The 25,349-nt window shown below is 36.1% G+C and overlaps 1 protein-coding gene across 1 annotated transcript in view; it reads right to left on the reverse strand.

Annotated features, from left to right (window-relative positions):
- Positions 1–13,681: 13,681 nt before the first annotated feature.
- The window catches only part of LOC123549141 (3-ketodihydrosphingosine reductase-like), a 69,273-nt gene continuing 57,605 nt past the window's right edge, over positions 13,682–25,349 (reverse strand). Inside the window, exons 5-6 of the mRNA XM_053546773.1 lie at positions 23,074–23,175; positions 13,682–20,525 (exon numbers count right to left, since the gene is read on the reverse strand). Of these exons, the coding sequence (XP_053402748.1) occupies positions 20,412–20,525; positions 23,074–23,175 (216 nt within the window). The 3' untranslated portion in view covers positions 13,682–20,411. The remainder of the gene's footprint in view (positions 20,526–23,073; positions 23,176–25,349) is intronic.

The raw sequence follows: 25,349 nt of genomic DNA on the forward strand, positions 1-25,349 counted from the left end.
AAAATACAGTTTATATTGACGTTCACCGACAAGAAATGTGCGGAATATCTAGGCCTAAGTTTCTGCAGATACCACGACGGTGCAAATACCGAGCATGATTCCTTGGCTGGTTTCAGCGTATGATGTCAACTATTGTCATGAATGGTAAAATTGTGCTAAGCTTGTGAAATGTATTAACTGTATTAAAATAGATCACTGTAGGCTTTATCTCATTGACCATATTTCCGAAGGATATTATCACTTACGAAGAAATATGTGCATTGTGTCTGTGCTTGCGGTATATGGCTATTTATGTATGACAACTATATAGGCTTTTAGAATGAAAAATATATGTCAGAGCTCTATAAAATATTCCACAGAGATATTAAATAAAATGTACATAAATAAATTCTGACAACAAAAGATCAGATATGTTGTGTTTTTTTTTTTCAATTAGTTAAAATTTTCCTCATTTCTCGAGAACATTACAAAAGAAATGCTGTAATCGTTCATGAGTGGGAAGAAAATGTCTTTTTCATAATTTGGTAAAAATCTTCTTTTATACTGGAGTTTTGATAATAAAATTCATTGGAAAGTAATTTTATAAACATTGGTTTGAATTTTAGCAGGAAATAAATTTAATTAATAGTATTAGAAAATATGTGAAACATAAGTTATTTAACCTAAAAGTTCATTAGACTTGATGCTTCTGTGGTATGGACAAATTTGGTATGACAGCTAATTTGTACTTATTTCCGTAATTACGTAGATGAATTACTTAGGACTGTGCATCATAAAAAGAACCGCGCTCCGGCTTGTTTCAAACCATTCTGAAACAAATGGAAATTAGTTCTTTTATTTTGATTTATTACAGATAAAAATGGATCTAGCGTTGTGTCTTATTTTTTCCAAAATGAGATAATCTTCCCCAGTTATCTTATCACCATGTTATCATAAGGGCGATATGATTATTAACGAAGATCTAAATAATTCATTAATAAGAGCCCGATAATAAATCACATGGTAAAAAAGGTCCCGCATTTGACCTCTAAATGGCCTTCGAACTAGAAGCCATGTTTAAGAATTGAACCGAAATAAAGCGCTAAATAGTCAGGACTAAAATGACATATAATCCCAAACCAGTACAACTGTGACTTGGCGTATTAAGCCCAGCACGCTGTCACTTGTACCACACACACTCGTTACATATGAAAGTCGAGGGGGTCTCCAAGTACTTATTTAGAAATTTGGTGAGTTTGTTGTAGTTTACACTATGTGAGTTTTCGAAGATTTTAACATCTCCATAGTGGGAAAACACTCAAGTAAGCCGTGCTTTCAGGGATTAATATCAGTACAGGTCAACATATGATCATTCCTATAGACCTACTTTTAATTCTGATCATCATCTGGTGTACTGAGGTTAATACCTGAGGCTTCCCACTAAGAAGAGATGTTGAAAACTTCACTGATCCTCTCGACCCCGCTTTAAAGGCCTCACTTACGTGTTGTAAATAAAATGTATATAAAATGTAACTTAATATTATGTCAATCGTAATTAATGATTAAGGTTTCGATGGAGGACTTGAGAAACAAAAATCAAACAACACCAAATCATAGAAAGAAAGAGTTGTTTGACATGAAAATTGAACAGCATGTAAAACATGTATATTACTTTACGAAACAAGTGTCAGTATACTGATATAAACATTGAATTCCGGAAAAGGGCTGCCTAAAGGGGCTCCACTTCCGGACAATTAAACGCCTTTAAAAACTCACCATTTTCAAAGAACTGTTACACATGTTTGTTTTGATGCATTTGCAATAGCGTGCGAGTGGTGAAATTTCACGTAACAAGGTGGAACATAGTTTTCAGCAATTGTTTATCTTTTTTTCTTTACAAATGGCATTCATTTTCAAAGGGAGACAACTTTTTCTCAGAGATTACTTAAAATAATCGGAAAAAGTTGTTTCCCTTTGAAAATGAATGCCATTTGTACTTAAAATAATCGGGAACAGTTGTCTCCCTTTGAAAATGAATGCCATTTGTAAAGAAATAAAGATAAACAATTGCTGAAAACTGTGTTCCACCTTGTTATTCGAAATTTCACCACTCGCACGCTATTGCAAATGCATCAAAACGAACATGTGTAACAGTTCTTTGAAAATGGTGAGTTTTTAAAGGCGTTTAACTGTCCGGAAGTGGAGCCCCTTTAGGCAGCCCTTTTCCGGAATTCAATGTTTATATCAGTATACTGACACTTGTTTCGTAAAGTAATATACATGTTTTACATGCTGTTCAATTTCCATGTCAAACAACTCTTTCTTTCTATGATTTGGTGTTGTTTGATTTTTGTTTCTCAATGCCTCCATCGAAACCTTAAGGGCATAAATCAACTTTTCGGGAAATTGTTTTCAAAATTATGTTGTTTTTTTTTTGTTCTGTTTTTTTGTACTCTTAATTTAAACTAGTTTGTGTATTTGTAGGTCTACAAAGGTGATTTATAAGTTTATAAAAGCAATGGGTTGATACGCATGAATACCAAAACACATTTACTTATGTGCTTGTATAGCTTAACCCACCTAAACAGAAACACTATCTTCCTGATTGCATGAATTAATCCAGTCGCAAAGTTCATTCAGTCGCAAACGTAATTTATGAAGCATGTTTAGAATATATTAAACTCCTTGCATACAAACTCTTTCAGTGCTGTTAAATATATTAAAACTAAATCCAATAAGTTTAATTCATATATCGTTTTCCAAAGGTTTATTTGTTAACAAAAATGACAAGTGTATCTACTATTAGATGGAAAGGACAAATATTTTCTTTTCTTGTCCGTCCGCCAATAAATTACTGAGTCAACCATGCAACTATCAACGCTTTGCCCCAGGCGGGGACGGCGGGCTGACCCAGGGGAATTTGACATTTTTCCATTCTTCAAAATCTCCACAGTTGGAGATGCTTTACATAACAAATGACCCGGGGAATGGACTGTCACGGACATCCATGAATTTATACAAGGTTATTGCGATTTCACATACGAACATTAAAAGGTAATAAGTCAGCCAGTTTCAATTCAATTTTATTACGTATCACGTAGTGACAAGGTGAGCTTTTGTGATCGTCCGTCGTCCATCCACAATTTCTTGTGAACACGATAGAGACCACATTTTGCAATCGACTTTAATCAAACTTGCACACAACTTGTATTGGCACAATATCTTGCAGGGTTTCTTTCGAAAACTGGTCAGATCCCATTATGGTTCCAGAGTTATGGCCCCTTAAAGGGTCAAAATTTGCTTTTGGGGCTTGTGAACACGATAAAGACCACATTTTGCAAACTTGCACACAACTTGTACTGGAATAATATCTCGGTTCCTTTCGAAAACTGGCCAGATCCCTTCATGGTTCCAGAGTTACGGCCCCTTTAAGAGTCAAAATTTGTTATTTTGGCTTTTGCAGCCATATAGAGACTTCATTTATGGTTTGATTTGATACAAACTTGCAAAATATCTTGAATAGCAATTGATCTTGGATTCCATGATAAATCAATCAGATCCAATCATAAGTTCCAGAGTTACGGCTCCTGAAAGCTGAATTGTGTTAATTTTTAACTTATAAACACGATAGACGTGACATTTTACATTCAATTTTTACCACACTTACAAACAACTAAAGTCACAATAAGATCTCGGTTCCTTTCGAAAACTGGCTAGATTCAATCATGGGTTCTGCAGTGACTGCCCCTGAAGGGGGCACATTTTTCTATTGAGAGACCGCCGTGACGTCACGCATTAACACATGTTTATCTGGCGATGGGCAAAACAAGCTTTTACATCGTTTGTGTGCGGGATCGGAATTTTTAATTTTTAATAACTCTTTCGCTAATATATGGATTTTAAAAATTCCAAAAGTTTTGAAACACGATTTTCTTATTTAGATATCTTTTTAAAATGAAAAAAAAAAACACTTTAAATGGCATATGATTTTAATAGCGGCGTAACGATGCTAGATCTATGAACTTTTAGAAAAAAAACCACTAAGTTAAGCGTTCTTAATTAATCCATTTTATTTCGAAATATTAATTAAAAGGAATCAATAAATTGCTTGTTTTATATCCTTTCCATTGATTAAAAAATTATTGATATCATTTGTGTTTTAAGACAGTTTAAGCCGTTAGAAAAACATCAATGTTTACAAAAAAAAAAACAAAAAAAAACATGGACGCTCTGCGTATGCCCACCCGACCTTTGTCTTATCTGCGTTCCAAAAATAGAATATACAACGGATTTGTATACAAACACGATCTCTCCTTAGTTTTGATTTGATACAAACTTGCAAAGAATGTTTATCTTGATGATCTCTAGGCCAAGCATGTGGGGTCAAAAACTAGGTCATCAGGCCAAATCAAAGGAAAAGCTTGTTAACACCTTAGAGGCCACATTTATGACCCTATCTTCATGAAACTTGGTTAGAATGTTTATCTTGATGATTCCTAGGCCAAATTTAAAAGTGGGTCATATGGGGTCAAAAACTAGGTCACCCACATAAACCAAAGGAAAAGCTTGTTAACATTCTAGAGGCCACATTTATTACCCATGCAATCTTCATAAAACTTGGTCAGAATTTTATCTTGATGATTCCAATGACAAGTTTAAGTGAGCGATATAGGGTCATCATGACCTCTTGTTCTTGTTTTTCAACAAATCGGATCGGATCACTGTTGTCTTTCATGCGATTGTAGTTGTCTCCCCTATCATTTCCTAGCCCCTCACCCGATCTAAAATTCGGCCAATATCTATTTCCCGGGATTCTGCACAATTCTGTCTGTCAAATTCCCGTTTATTGGGAACGGCCTTCTGCACGCCATGTACCCGGATAATCCTAACTCTGTTCAGCGACCCTAACTCAGTGCCAACATGGCTGACAGAAAGACGATGTATGTAGTTAATTTTCTTGTCTTTTTTCGTGTTTTTATGTGAGTATGCAATGTTAGCGTAAAACTTTTGATAGTCATAATATCCTGTATTGATAACATGTTTTGTGTACTAAATATTACAATCGAAATGTCACATTATGTGGCTGGAATTCATTAAAATGTACTCAAAAAAGTCTTCAAAATGAACAAGTTTTATGTTTCTAACTGTTTTAAAGAACCAGAAATTGCAGTAAGACCTTACTTATTAAATGTATTAGTTCCATAAATATCTCTTTGACAATGTTTAACAGTATCAAAGTTTGAAATCGATTTTTAGCTTAAAAAATTGTATTGATTATGAGGTGGGTTTAAATTTGTGGATAATTCCTAACTGGTATAGGAAACAGTGCTGGATAAATACGTACTTAGAATGGATAAACACCTAACCAAACGAAAACTGCTGTTCGTCTGTGCTTTTTTATGGCCTGCTGATGCTCGAAGTTCTTTGATCTACCCACCCTTGCAGGGATGTGGGATTCCTATGTCCAACTTATCCGACTCGTGATTTTTTGCCGGCGGACAAGTGCATTTTTCATTCTGTGTGTCCGTGGACAAGCATACTTTTTCAGGTATAAAATGAGAAAACATAAAATATCATTTAGATTGTGTGTTGCTTCAAGTGTATGGAGGTGATAAAGATAATGGGTTCTTTGACAAGGTCTCGCGCACACTGTAATTCGGTGACCATGATAAAATATCAGAGAAGATTTAGATACAAGAAGATTTACTTAACGTCGGAAAAGTATAAACATATAACACTAGCTTAAAGCTATTTTCCGACAAACACATGTAAATAAGCTCAACATAAGTAAAACAGCTGTAACAAGAGATCACAGAGTGATCTTGGCGCCCACCAATGTGCCATTTTGGAGTGTTCCAAATTTCAAGACTTACTGACTAGCTCAAGGTCAAATTTCATTTCCGTACACAACACTGTGCATGTGGTCCAAATTCGAAAGCTGTAGCTTGAGAAATGTGAAAGTAGGTCACTAGATCAATCTTAAGGTCAAAGTTTAATTTGGTACACAAAACTATGCAAGTGGTCCAAATTTGAAGGCTTAGCTTGAGAAATGTGTAAGAAGGTCACTAGGTCAAAATCAAGGGTCAAATTTCACTTCAGAACACAAATCTATGCATGTGGTCCAAATCTGAAGCCTGTACCTTCAAAAATGTGAAAGTAGGTCACTAGGTCAATGTCAAGGTCAAAGTTTGTTTCGGTACACAATCCTATGCATGTGGTCTAAATTTGAAGCCTGTAGCTACAGAAATGTGAAAGTAGGTCACTAGTCAATCTTAAGGTCAAAGTTCATTTCGGTACACAAAACTATGCATGTGGTCCGAATTTGAAGGCTGTAGCTTGAGAAATGTGAAAGTAGGTCACTAGGTCAAAATCAAGGTCAAATTTTATTTCAGAATACAGAACTATGCATGTGGTCCAAATTTGAAGCTTGTACCTTCAAAAATGTGAAAGTAGGTCACTAGGTCAATGTAAAGGTCAAAGTTTGTTTCGGTACATAAAACCATGTATGTGGTCCAAATTTGAAGGCTGTAGCTTGAGAAATGAGTAAGTAGGTCACTGGGTCAAAATCAAGGTCAAATTTCATTTTGGAACACAAAACTATGCATGTGGTCCAAATTTGAAGACTGTACCTTCAAAAATGTGAAAGTAGGTCACTAGGTCAAAATCAATGTCAAATTTCATTTTGAAACACGGAACTATGCATATGGTCCAAAATTTGATACCTGTACCTTCAAAAATGTGAAAGTAGGTCACTAGGTCAAAATCAAGGTCAAAGTTTTTTCAAGTGCACAAAACTATGCATGTGGTCCAAATTTGAAGGCTGTAGCTACAGAAATGTGAAAGTAGGTCACTAGGTCAAAATCAAGGTCAACTCATGTCAAGGTTCATCTTGCCACTCAAAAATATACATGTCCAAATTTGAATGTTGTAGTTATTGACAAGAAGATTTTAAAAAGCTTTTCTCTATATAAGTCTATATGAACCATGTGACCCCCGGGGCGGGGCCATATTTGACCCTAGGGGGATAATTCGAACAAACTTGGTAGAGAACCACTAGATGATGCTACATTACAAGTATCAAAGCCCTAGGCTTTGTGGTTTGACAAGAAGATTTTCAAAGTTTTTCCCTATATAAGTCTATGTAAACCATATGACCCCCAGGGTGGGGCCATATTTGACCCTAGGGGTATAATTTGAATAATCTTAGTTGAAGACCACTAGATGATGTCACATACAAAATATCAAAGCCCTAGGCCATGTAGTTTTGGACAAGAGGTTTTTCAAAGTTTTTCTCTATACAAGTCTATATAAACCATGTGACCCCCAGGGCGGGGCCATATTTGACCCCAGAGAAATAATTTGAATCATCTTGGTAGAGGACCACTAGATAATACTTCATACCAAATATCAAAGCCCTAGGCTCTGTGGTTTTGGACAAGAAGGTTTTCAAAGTTTTTCCCTATATAAATCTATGTAAATTATAGAAATAAACAAAGGGCCATAACTCACTCATAAATTGTTGAACCAGTCTGATTTTCAGGGGGACACAACTAGGGTACCAATACATTATTCTGACAAAGTTTGGTCAAAATCCCCCCAGTAGTTTCTGAGGAGATGCGATAACGAGAAATTGTTAACGGACGGACGGACGGACGGACGGAATGACGGACGGACGGACCACGGACGCAGAGTGATTTTAATAGCCCACCATCTGATGATGGTGGGCTAATAAAATGCAAACATGTTAAAGCACATTAAAGCAAATAAAGCATCTGGCTCTAAGTAGATAAGAAACAAATCACAAATTATCACATACATGTTACAGTGCATTAAAACAAAATAGCACATATGTACTAGCAAATAAAACGAAAAAGTAATTTACCACATACAGATTTAGCACATTTAAAGCAACATAAAAAAGTTAGCTGACACTACACAAAAATAAGAAGAGTCACATTTTACAACATGCATTTAAAGAAAAAAACAACATAAAAGAAGAAACCATATACATGCTAAAGGGAACATAAGAACTACTTAAAGCAGCTGAAGAAAAATATTGCATCATCAGCATATAGCATTCTGTAACTAAAACTAAAAAAAAGAAAACAAAGGTTACACACAGAGAACTAAATGGACATTTAAAGACATCAGAAACGTAAACAACTTAAAACAAGAGCACCGCCTTGCGGGTGCTGACGCTCATCTGACTTTTTTTGTATAATAGAAATATTGTCCTACCCATGATTTTCTAAGTCTAAAAAGGGCCATCACTCTTGCAAAAAGCAGGATAGAGTTATGTTTCTTGATGTACAGTGTCCACTTATGATGGTGAAAAACTGTTGCAAGTTTTAAAGCAATAGCTTTGATAGTTTATGAGAAAAGTTGACTTAAACATAATATTCAACCAAGAAAATGATTTTTCTAAGTCCGAAAAGGGCAATAATTATTGCAAAAAGCAGGATGGAGTTATGTTGCTTGCTGTACAGGGTCAGCTTATGATGGTGAACAAGAGTTGCAAGTTTTAAAGTAATAGCTTTGATAGTTTAAGAGAAAAAGTTGACCTAAACATAAAACTTAACCAAGAAATCTGATATTTTCTAAGTCCAAAAGGGGCCATAAATCTTGCAAAAAGCAGGATGGAGTTATGTTTCTTGCTGTACAGGGTCAGCTTATGATGGTGAACAAGTGTTGCAAGTTTTAAAGGAATAGCTTTGATAGTTTAGGAGAAAAGCTGACCTAAACATAAAACTTAACCAAGAAAACTGATTTTCTAAGTCCAAAAGGGGCAATAATTCTTGCAAAAAGCAAGATGGAGTTATGTTTCTTGATGTACAGGGTCTGCTTATGATGGTGAACAAGTATTCCAAGTTTCAAAGCAATAGCTTTGATAGTTTAGGAGAAAAGTTGACCTAAACATAAAACTTAACCAAGAAATCTGATATTTTCTAAGTACAAAAGGGGCCATAAATCTTGCAAAAAGCAAGATGGAGTTATGTTTCTTGCTATACAGGGTCAGCTTATGATGGTGAACAAGTATTCCAAGTTTCAAAGCAATAGCTTTGATAGTTTAGGAGAAAAGCTGACCTAAACATAAAACTTAACCAGGCAACGCCGACGCCGACAACCGCTCAAGTGATGACAATAACTCATCATTTTTTTTAAAAAATCAGATGAGCTAAAAAGTATTATGACAAGTTTGTAAGTAGAATTCCAACTGCTGAGATAATAAGTCACTGTCAAAGGAAATATTTGACCCAGTAGTCAGCCAAATTAAAATCAAAAGCACACAGAGATCGCAAGTATGACAAAAACAAGTCGGAACGTTTTAAGAGTCTTTCTCTGAATTCATCTGGCTTTGCACCATTGTGTGGGCAGTGTTTCGGGCATGACCTCAAAAGATCCCGAACACTGCTTACGCGATTTCAGACTTTTATAAACGTTAAGGCAAATATTTCAACAGCCTTTATTTTACCACAGTTACAGTGATATGCTTTTCTTTTCATTGTCCTAAATAAAGAACTCGATCTTTCATGAAGGTTTGATATTACAAATCAGACAAGTGAAATTTGACTATGGACAAGTGGATTTTAAGTGTCCGTGGACAAGTGAAAAATGTAAGGATACCCACATCCCTGTCCCGTCAGTCCATGCATCACTCCCCCACCCCACCACACCACACACACACCACACACACACTTTTCTTCCCTATTTACCGTCTGAAAATATCATATTTAATAAATAATCATAAATCTAATCCCATTTAAACAATATCAAAAATATTCCATTAGCACCTCTATAAATCTCTTACACTATACGATATACAAGATTTGAAACAAACACAAGTCTTCTGAAACAGTGTGTGTGTGTGTGTGTGTGCGTGTGCGTGTGTGTGTGCGTGTGCGTGTGAGAGAGAAAGGGAGAGAGGGTTGGGGACTACAGAACTTCGAACATCGGTGGTATTTAATATTTCTTATGTAGATATAATAATTTTGACTTTTATACTGAGTTATTTTTTAGGGTTTATCCAGATTTTTCCAAACATTGCTATTTGCATAATATTAAAATTATGAAAAAATATTTGACTGTAGTGGGCATACATATAACATCTTAAAATTAATGACAAAGTTTGAAGACAATACCGCTCAGTTAGGTGTTTATCCATCACACAATTTCGTTTAAGTTAGGTTTTTATCCATTCCTCATGTAAACCGAGTTCGGTTTTTATCAAATCAAAGTTAGGTTTTTATCCATTTTCTCGCTGTCAGGACATTTGAACATGTATCGTGTCAACATGTAGTGGGTTAACAACATAGTGTAAAGGGGCCTATAAAGCAGTATATCTTTGCTTTCAAACAACAAAATAGTCGAGGCATCAAAAGCATAGAAGTATTTCTAAAGATTTTTTGTAAAAGTTTTCATTGAAAAAGTTGCCTTGTTCGTCGTTTTTCCATCTGAATACACAAAGGTTGATATATTTAACATGATACATTTTGAAATAAATATACACTTGATCAATGGAGATAGATATAACAACAGAAACATTCCTTTATACATCGTAATTACACAGAAAACAAAGTTGTATCGGCTTTACATCCGCCATGTTGGCACTGAGTTAGGGTCGCTGGACAGAGTTAAGATTATCCGGGTACATGGCGTGGTTTACTGCTTGGCAGGTGATCGTGTATTGAGATTTCAGACCTAAATACATATTTTTTCTCCATTTTACAGGACCGATTTTTTTCATTTTTTCACTTCACGAATCAATCTGAAGAGTCAAAAATCAGTCCAAAACCGACAAATTTCCAGAGCCCTGAAGATAAACAAGAGGACCATGATGGTCCTGAATCGCTCACCTGTCCCCACATGACCCAGTTTTGAACTGAGTATGATGTCGTTTTTTTCTATTATTTGACATAGTGACCTAGTATTTGAGCTCATGTGACCCAGTTTTGAACTTGACCTAGTTATCGAGATAAAAATTTTGACCAAGTTTCATGAAGATCCATTGAAAAATATGGCCTCTAGAGAGGTCACAAGGTTTTTCTATTATCTGACCTAATGACCTAGTTTTTGAAGGCACTTGACCCAGTTTCAAACTTGACCTAGATGCCATCAAGGTGAACATTCTCACCAATTTTCATGAAGATCTCATGAAAAGTACAGCCTCTAGAGAGGTCACAAGGTTTTTCTATTAATTGACCTAAGGACCTAGTTTTTAAAGGCACGTGGCCCAGTTTCGAACTTGACTTAGATATCATCAAGGTAAACATTCTGACCAATTTTCATGAAGATCTCATGAAAAGTATGGCCTCTAGAGAGGTCACAAAGTTTTTCTATTTTTAGACCTAATGACCTAGCTTCTGACACACGTCATCCACTTTCGAACTTGACCTAGATATCATCAAGGTGAACATTCTGACTAATTTTCATGAAGATCCATTGATGAATAAGGCCTCTAGAGAGGTCACAAGGTTTTTCTATTTTTAGACCTAATGACCTAGTTTTTGACCGCATGTGACCCACTTTCGAACTTGACCTGGATATCATTAAAATGAACATTCAGACCAACTTTCATGAAGATCCATGGAAAAATATGGCCTCTAGAGAGGTCACAAGGTTTTTCTATTTTTAGACCTAATGACCTAGTTTTGGACCACACACAACCCAGTTTCGAACTTGACCTAGATATCATCAAGGTGATCATTCTGACCAATTTTCATGAAGATCCATTGAAAAATACGGCCTCGAGAGAGGTCACGAAGTTTTTCTATTTTTAGACCTACTGACTTAGTTTTTGAAAGCACGTGACCCAGTTTCGAACTTGACCTAGATATCATCAAAATGAACATTCTGACTAATTTTCATGAATATCTATTTAAAAATATGGCCTCTAGGGAGGTCACAAGGTTTTTCTATTTTTAGACCTACTGACCTAGTTTTTGACCGCACATGACCCACTTTCGAACATGGCCTAAATATCATCAAGATGAACATTTTGACCAATTTTCATGAAGATCCATTGAAAAATATGGCCTCTAGGGAGGTCACAAGGTTTTTCTATTTTTAGACCTACTGACCTAGTTTTTGAACGCACATGACCCACTTTCGAATATGGCCTAGATATCAACAAGATGAACATTCTGACCCATTTTCATGAAGATCCATTGAAAAATATGGCCTCTAGGGAGGTCACAAGGTTTTTCTATTTTTAGATCTAATGACCTAGTTTTGGATCGCACATTACCCAGTTTCGAGCTTGACCTAGATATCATCAAGATGAACATTCTGACCAATTTTCATGAAGATCCATTGAAAAATATGGCCTCTAGAGAGGTCACAAACTTTTTCTATTTTTAGACCTACTGACCTAGTTTTGGACAGCCTGTGATCCAGTTTCGAACTTGACCTAGATATCATCAAGATGAACATTCAGACCAACTTTCATACAGATCCCATGAAAAATATGGCCTCTAGAGCGGTCACAAGGTTTTTCTATTATTTGACCTACTGACCTAGTTTTTAATGGTACATGACCCAGTTTTGAACTTGACCTAGATATCATCAAGGTGAACATTCTAACTAACTTTCATGAAGATCCATTGAAAAATATGGCCTCTAGAGAGGTCACAAGGTTTTTCTATTTTAAGACCTACTGACCTAGTTTTTGACCGCAGTTGACCCAGTTTCAAACTTGACCTAGAACTCATCAAGATGAACATTCTGACCAACTTTCATAAAGATCCCATGAAAAATGTGACCTCTAGAGTGGTCACAAGCAAAAGTTTACGCACGGATGCACGCACGCACGGACGACGGACGCTGCGCGATCACAAAAGCTCACACTGTCATTTTGTGACATGTGAGCTAAAAATCTGACCAAGTTTCAGGAAGGTAGGGTCATAAATGAGGCCTCTAATGTTAAAAGCTATTCCTTTAATTTGACCGGGTGACCTAGTTTTTTACCCCACATGACCCACATTCGAACCTGACCTAAAGATCATCAAGACAAACATTCTGACCAATTCTCATGACTTTCAAACTTAAAATGTGGTCCCTTAGAGTGTTTACAAGATTTTCCTTTGATCTGGCCTAGTGACCTAGTTTTTGACCCTACATGACCCAGATCGAACTTAGCCTAAATATCATCAAGATAAACATTCTGACCTAGCTTCATGAAGAATGGTCATAAATGTTGCCTCAAGAGTGTTATCAAGCTGTTCCTTTAATTTGACTGGGTGACCTAGTTTTTGATCCCACATGACCCAGATCCTAACTTGACCTAGAGGTCATCAAGACAAACATTCTGACCAATTCTCATGAGTTTCAAACTTAATATGTGGTCTCTAGTGTTAATAGTGACCTAGTTTTAACCCCACATGACCCAGATTCCAACGTGGCCTAAAGATCATCAAGATAAACATTCTGACCATGTTTCATGAAGGTAGGGTCATAAATGTGGCCTCCAGAGTGTTAACAAGCTTTTCCTTTGATTTGACCAGATGACCTAGTTTTTGACCCAACATGGCCCAGTTTCAAACTTGACTTAGAGATCATCAAGACAAATATTTTTCATAAAGATTGAGTCATAACTGTGGCCTCTAGAGTGTTAACAAAGCAAATGTTGACGGACGACGGACAATGACCGGTCAAAATGGCTCACCAAGTATCTAGTAATAAAATAGAAAATGGAAGAACAACTTCAAACTGTTATTAGATTTATTCCAAACTATTTTTGGCTTTCAATGCCTTCATCTGGAGTATAATGTTTACAATGAATAACGCTGATGACGTCATGCAGAGCACGACGTCATAACAATGGCTTCAAAATGTATGCAATAGCATGGCGTAATTTAACATTCAAAAACATTATACATATAATACAGAAAATGCACAGTGTTAAGGATCTATGAAGATTCATTATTTCCAGAGAAATGCAGATAGCAAACAGGATATTAAAAGTCTGGAAAAAACTGAACATTTTTAATGCCTATTACTGTATTTCATATATCAAAAGTATAGCAAAAAAAGGCCGAATTAACACTGTCAATAAACACCATGTTTGGGATAGGACTGACTATACAGAAAAAGTGTAAAAAAAAATTATATTAAAACTAGAAATGTGTCACAGACACGGATGCCCCCGCAACATGACAAGGGTCACAGGCATGGTACTGCTCACAAACTAAAAGAAGGATCCTTGGCTCTATTTATTTACAACAACAAAAATATTGTAGGAAAACCAGAAACTTAGTATTCTGTATATTTAGTGAAAATTGGCTAAGTTCAACCAAGGACTGTGACCTTGACCTTTGAGCTAGTGAAATGATTTTGCGCATGACACATCGTCTATCCATGCTTATCATTTGTGTCAAATTATTCTGAAATCGGACACGAACACCACCCTTTCCCGAACAAACATACCTGTTTTGTAACAATTTCTTAATGAAAATAATTCGATGCTAACAGATAATTATCCATTAAAAAGTTTTGTCTTGCCTAACAAACAAATACACTTATGAGGGTATGAATAACTTACACAATACATGAAAAACACCGCATTGTGTTATCAATTTAAACGGGTTTTGCTAATTAGTAGAACTGACATGACAAGAAGTGTTTGAGACTAACAGGAATTTTATTGCTTCTAAAGTTTTAATTTGTCTGGGGTTTTAAAAATCAACACAAGTTGCGTTATTTTAAGTGGTTTATATTCCAAGTGTGTTTTATTGCTATTACATGTTTATATGGTGTCCTAACAAGGTCATTGATACAATTTCTGATACAAAAAGTGGACGGCTTATTTTTTGAGCACAGCTCATTTATGAGCCTTTTTTGCCTGTAGTGAAATGGTGGCTTATTTTCGAGACCGGCTTATTTTCGTGATTTCAGGGTAGGATGAGAAGAAAATTCCACATACTGGTGGCTATTAGTTTGATTTTCGTGTACTTTTGTACAAATATTACCACCATCATTCTTACATATCTCAATAAGTATCTGTTAACAAATTCACAGTGACATATATTAGGCCAAGACAATGTGCTCAATGTCTACACATTTTTTTTGAATGAATGTAGTAATATGCACAGTATTTCATGTATCAAGTTAGAGTTTAGACCATGTTTTGTTTCTACATGATAATATAGTTATTTATCTATGTTTTTAAAACTATGTATACTTGGAAGAGATTGACTGAATGAATTGGCAGATGAAGTTGTGAAAATACATTAATTCAGGTATGGCCCAAATTGTCCACCTGTCATCTTGTAGCTGTATTATACCTGTACTATCAGAATGATTTTCATGAAGTTCATGCGAGAGGAAAAAGTAGATCACTAGGTTGTTGTGGGTCTTTAAATTGAATTAAGATCACCATTATGTGGTAATACACAAACATTTTCGTCAGGATCTCTTAGTAACTTTTGAGTTATTGGGCTTATTACTCTTTTAATTGTTTAAAAATCCACATATTTGTACATAACAAACCAAATGGTAGAACTTCTTTCATTTTTTTCCATGAAGATTTATTAACTTCAGTTGTGTACCCACACCCAGTCATCCCAACTGCCATGGTCACACCCCCTCCACACCCCAAAAAGTTTTGTTTTTTTCCCCAGTTTTTTTTTTTAAACCTTAAACCTTCCATGAATTATTATCAACATGCAAAATTGTACCAGTCCCCCACTTTGCTCCACTTCCCCAATCATGCACCCCCACCCCCTTCCAGATTTTTTTTTTTATGTTTTATTTTCCATCAATATTTATCCATCAGCAACATGTGAAGTTTCGTACCCTTACCTGGACACTGCCACACACACCCACCTCCCTCCCCACTGACGAATACTCCAGACAAGAAATGGGACTATAGTATGCTATGCTGAATACTGGAACAGAAATACAATATGCACATCTCTTCTAGATAGTGAAACATATCCTATAATTATAAGTTTCGCTAAATTCAAGTTGTTGCTGACAAAAACTGGAAAGTCATGTTGACCCTGGATCGCTCACCTGTGTAATATGAGCTACATGTTTCAAATGTCAAACTGATGCTAAAATATTAAGAAAGTAGGTCAGCAGGTCACATTCATGGTCACTGAAAGTCAGTTTCAAGATCGGTGTGCAAAACTGTATTTGTCATCCAAATTTCAATTTCAAGGCTGTACCTTAAACAAGAGGGCCATGAAGGCCCTGTATCGCTCACCTGACCTATTGACCTAAAGATCATCAAGATTAACATTCTGACCAAGTTTCATCAAGATATGTTCATAAATGTGGCCTCTACAGTGTTAACTAGCTTTTCTTTTGATTTGACCCCGTGACCTAGTTTTTGACCCAACATGACCCAGATTTGAACTTGACCTAAAGATCATCAAGTTTAACATTCTAAGTTTCATGAAGTTACAGTCATAAATGTGGCCTCTAGAGTGTTAACAAGCTTTTCCTTTGATTTGCCCCCATGACCTAATTCTTAACTCAACATGACCCAGATTCAAACCTGACCTAAAGATCATCAAGTTTAATATTCTGACTAAGTTTCATGAAGATATAGTCATAAATGTGGCCTCTACAGTGTTAACAAGCTTTTCCTTTGATTTAACCTAGTGACCTAGTTTTTGACCGAAGCTGACCCAGGTTTAAATTTGACCTAAAGAGCATCAAGATAAACATTCTGACCAAGTTTCTTTAAGATATGGTCATAAATGTGGCCTCTACAGTGTTAACTAGCTTTTCCTTTGATTTGACCAGGTGACCTAGTTTTTAATCCTACATGACCCAGATTCAAACTGGACCTTAAGATCATCAATATTAACATTCTGACCAAGTTTCATGAAGATATAGTCATAAATGCGGCCTCTACAGTGTTAACAAGCTTTTCCTTTGATTTGACCTGGTGACCTAGTTTTTGACCCCAGATGACCCAGTATCGAACTCATCCAAGATTTTATGGAGGGTAACATTCTGACCAAGTTTCATTAAGAATGGGCCAAAAATGTGACCTCTAGAGTGTTAACAAGCTTTTCCTTTGATTTGACCTGGTGACCTAGTTTTTGACCCCAGATGACCGAATATCGAACTCGTCCAAGACTTTATGGAGGGTAACATTCTGGCCAAGTTTCATTAAGATTGGGTCAAAATTGTGACCTCTAGAGTGTTAACAAGCTTTTCCTTTGATTTGACCTGGTGACCTAGTTTTTGAACCCAGATGACCCAATATCGAACTCGTCCAAGATTTTATGGAGGGTAACATTCTGACCAAGTTTCATTAAGATTGGGCCAAAAATGTGACCTCTAGAGTGTTAACAGTCAAATTGTTGACGACGGACGGACGGACGGACGACGGACGACGACGGACGCCGGACACAGGGTGATCACTAAAGCTCACCTTTGAGCACTTCGTGCTCAGGTGAGCTAAAAACAAAAAAGTAGGTCAGTAGGGCAAGTCTATGAAAAAAGTTGGGACCCCCGGGGCGGGGCCTCCTTTTACCCCAGGGTAATAATTTTAACAATCTTGGTAGAGGACCACCAGGCAATGCTACATACCAAATATCAAAGGCCTAGGTCTTGTGGTCGCCATTATCGCCATTTGCAATTATTTTATTTAAATGGCGAATATTTTTTCATTTCGGCGACATGAACTGGCGATTATTTTATTTAATATCTGCATAAATAATAGTCAGGAGACGACACTTAAACCAATTTGTACTGGCAATTTTTTATTTGAAGTGAGAAAATCTCAAAGTTTTTCAATTTTCCAGAATTTGAAAAGAACGCGAATGTACATGTTGAAATATTCGGGAAACCCAGTCTTGTTTCTATTTTTAGTAACATGGCCGATACGGGCAAGCTTAAACAAGAGGGTCATGATGACCCTGGATCGCTCACCTGAGTAATATGAGCCACATGTTTCAAATGTCAAACTGATGATTTTTAGAATTTTTTTTGAAAATTTTCCGATGATCAATCAAGTAACCCCTGGGGCGGGGTCAATTTTACCCCGGGGGTCATGATTTGAATAAAGTTTGTAGAAGTCTACTAGGCAATGTTACATATCAAATATCTAAGATCTAAGCCTTCTGGTTTATTTTTAGCAAATTTATGAAGATTTCCCTATGTACAATCAAGTAACCCCTGGGGCTGGGTAAATTTGACCCTGTGGGGTCAAGATTTGAACATATTTTGTAGAGGTCCGCTAGGCAATGCTACATGTCAAATACATAAGCTCTAGGCCTTCTGGTTTATTTTTAGAAATTTTTTGAAGATTTTCCTATATAAAATCAAGTGACCCCTGGGGTGGGGTCAATTTTGACCCAGGGGGTCAAGATTTGAACAAATTTTGTAGAGGTCCACTAGGCAATGCTACATGTCAAATATCTAAGCTCTAGGCTTTCTGGTTTATTATTAGAAAATTTCAAAGATTTTTCTATATACAATCAAGTAACCCAATGGGGCGGGGTCAATTTGACCCCAGGGGTCATGATTTGAACAAATTTTGTAGAAGTCTTCTAGGCAATGCTACATGTCAAATATCTAAGACCTAGGCCTTCTGGTTTTTGAGAAGAAGATTTTTTAAGATTTTCCTATGTAAAATCAAGTGACCCCTGGGGCGGGGTCAATTTTGACCCCGGGGTCATGATTTGAACAAACTTGGTAGAGGTCCATTAGGCAATGCTTCACACCAAATATCTAAGCTCTAGGGCTTCTGGTTTTTGAGAAGAAGATGTTTAAAGTTTTTCCTTTCGGTTGCCATGGCAACTAGAGTTCTGTATGGAATTCAATTCTTTGAACAAATTTTGTAGAGCTTCACCCAAGGAACATTCCTGTGAAGTTTGGATGAAATTTGCTTAGCGGTTTAGGAGGAGATGTTGTTTAAAGGAAAGTGTGGACAGACGGACGGACGCCAGACAGTGAGCGATCACAATAGCTCACCCTGAGCACTTTGTGCTCAGGTGAGCTAAAAACCAACAAACAGATCTGCCTGCATACTGTCAATAGCGTAAGTAAAAACGTTCTAAAACACATGAAAAGTTAGTATTTATTGAAAAAAGCACCAAAACCTTGTTGACAAAAAGCTGTAATTCAATAGTGTGCCAAATATCATGTATTTTCGCGACCCGATTGTTTAGTATTTTTTTGGCAATATAAGTGCAGTTGTGGTCAAAAAATCATGAAAACATCTTTGATATATAAAAAGAAAATGTATAAACATGATTGATACTCAAAATTTTCCCTTGTGTGCAACTGTGCCCATACTGTGTGTGCATGAATGGCGCTTGAGCCAGTGCCCATTAAACAATGTCAGGCAGTATCAATCATTTCAGCAGCCTTACACGAGCTAAATATGTGTCCAGTAAATGCCTTCAGAATCCATAAGAATGTAGCATTTTAAGGTCTTATCTTAGAAAACATTAATAGGGGAGCCCACCCCCAATATTATGAGGTAATTTCCCTGAATCCCCAATTCCCACACCCCTGTTGGGGCTTACAACTTTTCAAAGCCAATCAAGAAAACATACAAGTTAATATATTTTCTTTTTAATTATAAACATTTCAGGCAAAACTGCACGTCAGTTTTGGCTATTTTTTTTTTATAGGTTCAAAAGTTGGCTATTATTTTTCGGAGGCCAGTGTGAGCCCTGTTTTTTCCTATACAAGTCTGTGTAAAAACTTGGGACACCCAGGGGCATAATTTGAACAACCTTGGTAGAGGAGCATTAGATGATGTTACATACTAAATATCAAAGCCCTAGGCCCTGTGGTTTTTGACAGGAAGATTTTCAAAGTTTTTCCCTATATAAGTCTATGTAAACCATGTGACCCCTAGGGCAGGACCATATTTGACACTAGGGGGATAATTGGGGATAATTTGAACAATCTTGGTAGAGAACCACTAGATGATGCTACACACCAAATACCAAAGCCCTAGGACCTGTGGTTTTGGACAAGAAGATTTTTAAAGTTTTCCCTATATGTCTATGTAAAGCATGTGACCCCCCCAGGGCGGGGCCATATTTGACCCTAGGGAAATAATTTGAACAATCTTGGTAGAGGACCACTAGATAATGCTACATACCAAATATAAAAGCCCTATGAACTGTGGTTTTGGACAAGAAGATTTTTGAAGTTTTTCCTTTCGTTTGCCATGGCAACCAGAGTTCCGCATGGAATTCAGTTCTTTGAACAATTTTGAAAGGGGGCCACCCAAGGATCATTCCTGTAAAGTTTGGTGCAATTCTGCCCAGTGGTTTTCAAGAAGAAGACTTTTTTAGAAAATGTTGAAGGACACATGACAGACTTTGAGCGTTCACAAAAGTCTTAAAACTCCAATGTGTAAGTTAAATCATGGAGCATGGATACATCAGAGCTAAATTTCGGTCATTGAGATAAAAACACCAGTGTGAGTTAAAACATTCAATAGAGACTGAGTGTGTACACTAGGATTTCTTCTGTTTGTCTTCCTCTCTTTCTTTCTTACATTTGAGCACTATGCTGTCAAAACTTGCTAGATAGAACAGGCCTATAACACGCAGAAGTCCCATCAACAGAAACTGGAAATACAATAATACACTGTACAACAGAGGTTTCAAAATGCTTAAATTCATGAACAATACTGGTCACAACTTGGTATAAACATTTATCTTTTCAATATGTAATACCTATTTACAGGTGACAAAAATAGCGATTCTCTAAATATACTGATATGTCCAGATTGGCAATGTCTAAATATATAGAAGAATATTCAAGTTTTTTCATGCATATGGTTTTTGTTTTCATCAAATGGTATGAAAATAAAATATTTCATGAATGGCGTAGCCACAAGTGAAATATGTTTTTTTTTTCATACCACCAGATGAAAATAAAAACCATATTCATGTAAAAAACTAATTAATTTTCTGTTTATTCTATACAATCAAAGCACTGACAGCACAGACAGGTTGAAACCCGCATTTGATGTGCAATAAACCACTCCGCTGTAACAGCTCAAATCACTTCAATGAAACAGTATAACATTCAAACCATTTGCATCCATGTTTTGTTATAAACTTTAAAATTTGCTCTGACTAAAACCATTAAGTGTCTTGAAACACACTGACGAGCTGGGTAAGGCAACCCTATATCGGTTTAATAAAAAATTTACTATAATGATACCAATGAGAAATACAGTGTCTGTTTCATTAAAAACACAAATATTCACAAAGAGAATATAGATAATAGAAATATTATATATTCAAATTTAACAGTTAAAAGCACTGGCCTCCAGATCTTCCGACAACAAAAAAGAGAAGATTTTTAGATATCTGGAAATAAATGCTGTATTTCTTAAAAGGTAAGGAAAGCCTGAAAGTAAGTTTTATTTATATGAAAGCCATCATCAAGCCTTTCATAACGCTGAAAGAATTTTTAAAATCGGACAACTACTGAAAAAGATATGGCAGTTTGAAATTTAAGAAAATGGCTGATAATAGATGCATCCATTTTAGTGTGTTTATGACATCATTTACACACTGCTGAATACTTTATTTAGCAAATGACCTTTTAAAAGACTGATTTTTATAATTTTTTTATTATGTTTCTTGAGTGTAAGGTGTAAAACATGATAATTTCTTTCCTTATAGCTGGAAAAATGTAGAGAAATTATTTACAGTTATAAGTAAATGCAGTTCAAATGTGTATTTAAAAATTTAATAAATCCGCCATTTTGTTTTTTGTTGCCATGGAAACAAAATGGCTGCCAATTTGACCAAATATGTAAATGCTCATAACTGTCTCATTTTTACTCCCGATTTTGAAAATTCTTTCACTTCTTTAAATGATTTAAAAAATCCCAGCTGACAAAATTATATTAGAACAACATTGCCTTTCCCTTTAAGAATGCTTTGAAACTTAATTACTGACAGACTATATGTTACGGAAACACATGAGAATTAGTTGTTTTTACTACTTTTTACAATGAAATTCGAAAAGCGTTCTCTCAACGTAAACTGTCTCGATTTAATATAAATATCTATATTTAACAAGCTTTAAACACTAAAGCCGGAAAACTTCTTTATTGTCCTAGCGATCCTAGTTCGATTCCAGACGTGGTCATCTTATTTTCTTGATTTGGCATTTTTTAAAAAAAATTTAGAAACAAAAACTCATATTCTAATGTTCATAAAGCAAAAATCCGGAGGTCAGAGCCTTGATATAAACGTCACTTTACGCTAAAATCTATAGTTTTTGCTATTTTTAATCTGCAAGTGTGTCATAGTTTCTCTTTTGATTTTCTAAAGTCATACCACCATTAGAAAGCTTACGATCTGAGCTTTTCAAAGATGTATAATTTGATATATTTTCTTTTATCATGTGCACTGAAATGATTGTTAAACCTGACCAGGAACTTTTACATAGAAATTATGTAGAGAGATAAGCGGCCGGTATACTCGTAAATAATCAATAAAAGTAGTGCGGAAATAGAACGGTGGATTAATCTGTTTCAGTGAAAACTGTCATTACCGAATTCTAGCAGTATTCAGAATTTGGTTATAATAGGTTTCAACCGCTTCGTGGTTTCAACCTAAAAATGATTGAAATTATATTTAGAACAAGCAACAACAATACATTTTCTGTACAGCCAAAATTTAGTCTTATTCTGGAATAAATGGAAAATGTTACCTTTACAGCATCTGCGAATATATTACATATGAAAGTGTAGATGTACGAGTTGCATACAAGTCGCAGATAGTTTACAATGTGTTTGAATCATACCATTTAGATGTAATAAAGTGTTCGTTAAGTGACCTTGAATATGAAGAATTCATTTTACGGATATAAAGTTCTATTAGGAAAAATATCTCCTGCCTGACAAGTTCGCTATAACCAAGTTTTACTTTACGATGCATGGCTATATGGCTGTGTTTGGAAAGCTCTCTGTTTCGGGAAACCTACCATTACCTTTTATTTTTTACTGTAGTCTTTTTGTAATATATGTTTCTAGTCTGAGGTCAGTACACTCATGGAGTGATATTCCAGAACAGTTAAAGAGCAGAAAAACTATGAGCTTCTCTATGTTTTAAAGGTGTTAATGTACTGTAAATGTAAATGAACAAAGAGTACCTGTTCCATGACTGTGTACAAGGATGTTGCAGGTGACATACCAACACTGATATTTGCCAACATCCAGCCATCTAAACCCTGGTAACTAATGAATTCACCTTTCTGTTTATGAGAATAAAAGAAAATCATAGAACAAGAGGATCATGATGACCCTGGATTGCTCACCTGAGTAATGTGAGCTACATTGACAAGTGTAAGAGATCAGGTAAGAAAGTCAAATGTAAGTAAGTATTGAAATCTTTTCCCAGTTGTGTGAACATGTTTTAAATGTCAAACTGATGCTAAAATATTAAGAAAGTAGGCAGAAGGTCACATTTATGGTCACTGAAAGTCAGTTTTAAGATCAGTGAGCAAAACTGTACATGTCACCCAAATTTCAAGGCTGTATCTTAAACAAGAGGGCCAAGATGGCCCTAGGTCGCTCTCCTGAGAAACACACCATAGTACACCATAACAGTGTAAACATGTTTGACCTAGTGATTTCATGGATATTTTTAGAAAATTTTGAAGATTTTTCTATGTACAATCAAGTAACCCCATGGGGCGGGGCCAATTTGAACCCGAGGGTCATGATTTTTGTAGAGGACCACTAGGCAATGCTACAGGTCAAATATCTAAGCTCTAGGCCTTCTGGTTTATTTTTAGAAATTATGTAAAATAAAGTGACCCCTAGGGCGGGGTTAATTTTGTCCCCGGGGTCATGATTTGAACAAATTTAGTAGAGGTCCACTAGGCAATGTTACAGGTCAAATATCTAAGCTCTAGGGCTTCTGGTTTTTGAGAAGAAGATTTTTTAAGATTTTCCTATGTAAAATCAAGTGACCCCTGGGGCGGGGTCAATTTTGACCCGGGGGTCATAATTTGAACAAATTTTGTAGAGGTCCACCAGGCAATGCTACATGTGAAATATCTAAGCTCTAGGCCTTCTGGTTTATTTTTAGAAATTATTTGAAGATTTTCATATGTAAAATCTAGTGATCCCTGGGGCGGGGTCAATTTTGACCCCGGATTCATGATTTGAATCAAATTTAGTAGAGGTCCACTTGGCAATGCTACAGGTCAAATATCTAAGCTCTATGGCTTCTGGTTTTTGAGAAGAAGATTTTTTAAAATTGTCCTTTGTAAAAATCAAGTGACCCCTGGGGCGGGGTCAATTTTGACCCAGGGGTCATGATTTGGGCAAATTTGGTAGAGGTCCACTAGGCAATGCGTCACACCAAATATCTAAGCTCTAGGACTTCTGGTTTTTGAGAAGAACATTTTTAAAGTTTTTCCTTTCGGTTGCCATGGCAACCAGAGTCCTGCATGGAATTCAATTCTTTGAACAATTTTGAAAGGGGACCACCCAAGGATCATTCCTGTGAAGTTTGGTGTAATTCTGCCCAGTGGTTTTCAAGAAGAAGACTTTTTTAGAAATTGTTGACGCACGACAGACGACTGACAACGGAAGACGGACATCAAGCGGTCACAATAGCTCACCTTGTCACTTTGTGACAGGGGAGCTAAAAACAACAAGAGCTGTCGGAGGACAGCAACGCTCGACTATTTAACAGCCTTGTCGCTTGAATGAATAAGAAAGTCGAAAAAGGGGCATAATTTAGTAAAAAAGTAAAATAGGGTTATGGAACCTGCATAGTGCTTATCAGCTCATGACAGTGAACTAGTGTGTGAAGTTTCAATCCTTTCCCATTAGTGGATACTGAGATACCAGCTTACATACAAAAACTTAACCAAAAATTTCTATGTTGAAAAAGGGGCATAATTTTGTAAAAAAGCAAAATAAAGTTATGGGACCTGCTTTGGGCATGTCAGATCATGACAGTGAACAAGTGTGTGAAGTTTCAATCCATTTCTATTAGTGAGTACTGAGATACCAGCTTACATACAAAACCTTAACCAAAAAATTCTAAGTCGAAAAAGGGGCATAATTTTGTAAAAAAGCAAAATAGAGTTATGGAACCTGTGCAATGTAAGTCAGTTTATCACAGTAAATAAGTGTGTGAAGTTTCAATCCATTCCCACAAGTGGTTACTGAGATACCAGCTTACATACAAAACCTTAACCAAAAATTTCTAAGTCAAAAAAGGGGCATAATTTTTTAAAAAAGCAAAACAGAGTTATGGAACCTGTGCAATGTAAGTCAGTTTATCACAGTGAATAAGTGTGTGAAGTTTCAATCCATTCCCACAAGTGGTTGCTGAGATACCAGCTTACATACAAAAACTTAACCAAATCCGGACGCCGACGCGGACACCGACGCATGGGCGAGTCCAATA

The sequence above is a fragment of the Mercenaria mercenaria genome, chromosome 6, assembly GCF_021730395.1.
Source record: "Mercenaria mercenaria strain notata chromosome 6, MADL_Memer_1, whole genome shotgun sequence".
NCBI classification, from domain to species: domain Eukaryota; kingdom Metazoa; phylum Mollusca; class Bivalvia; order Venerida; family Veneridae; genus Mercenaria; species Mercenaria mercenaria.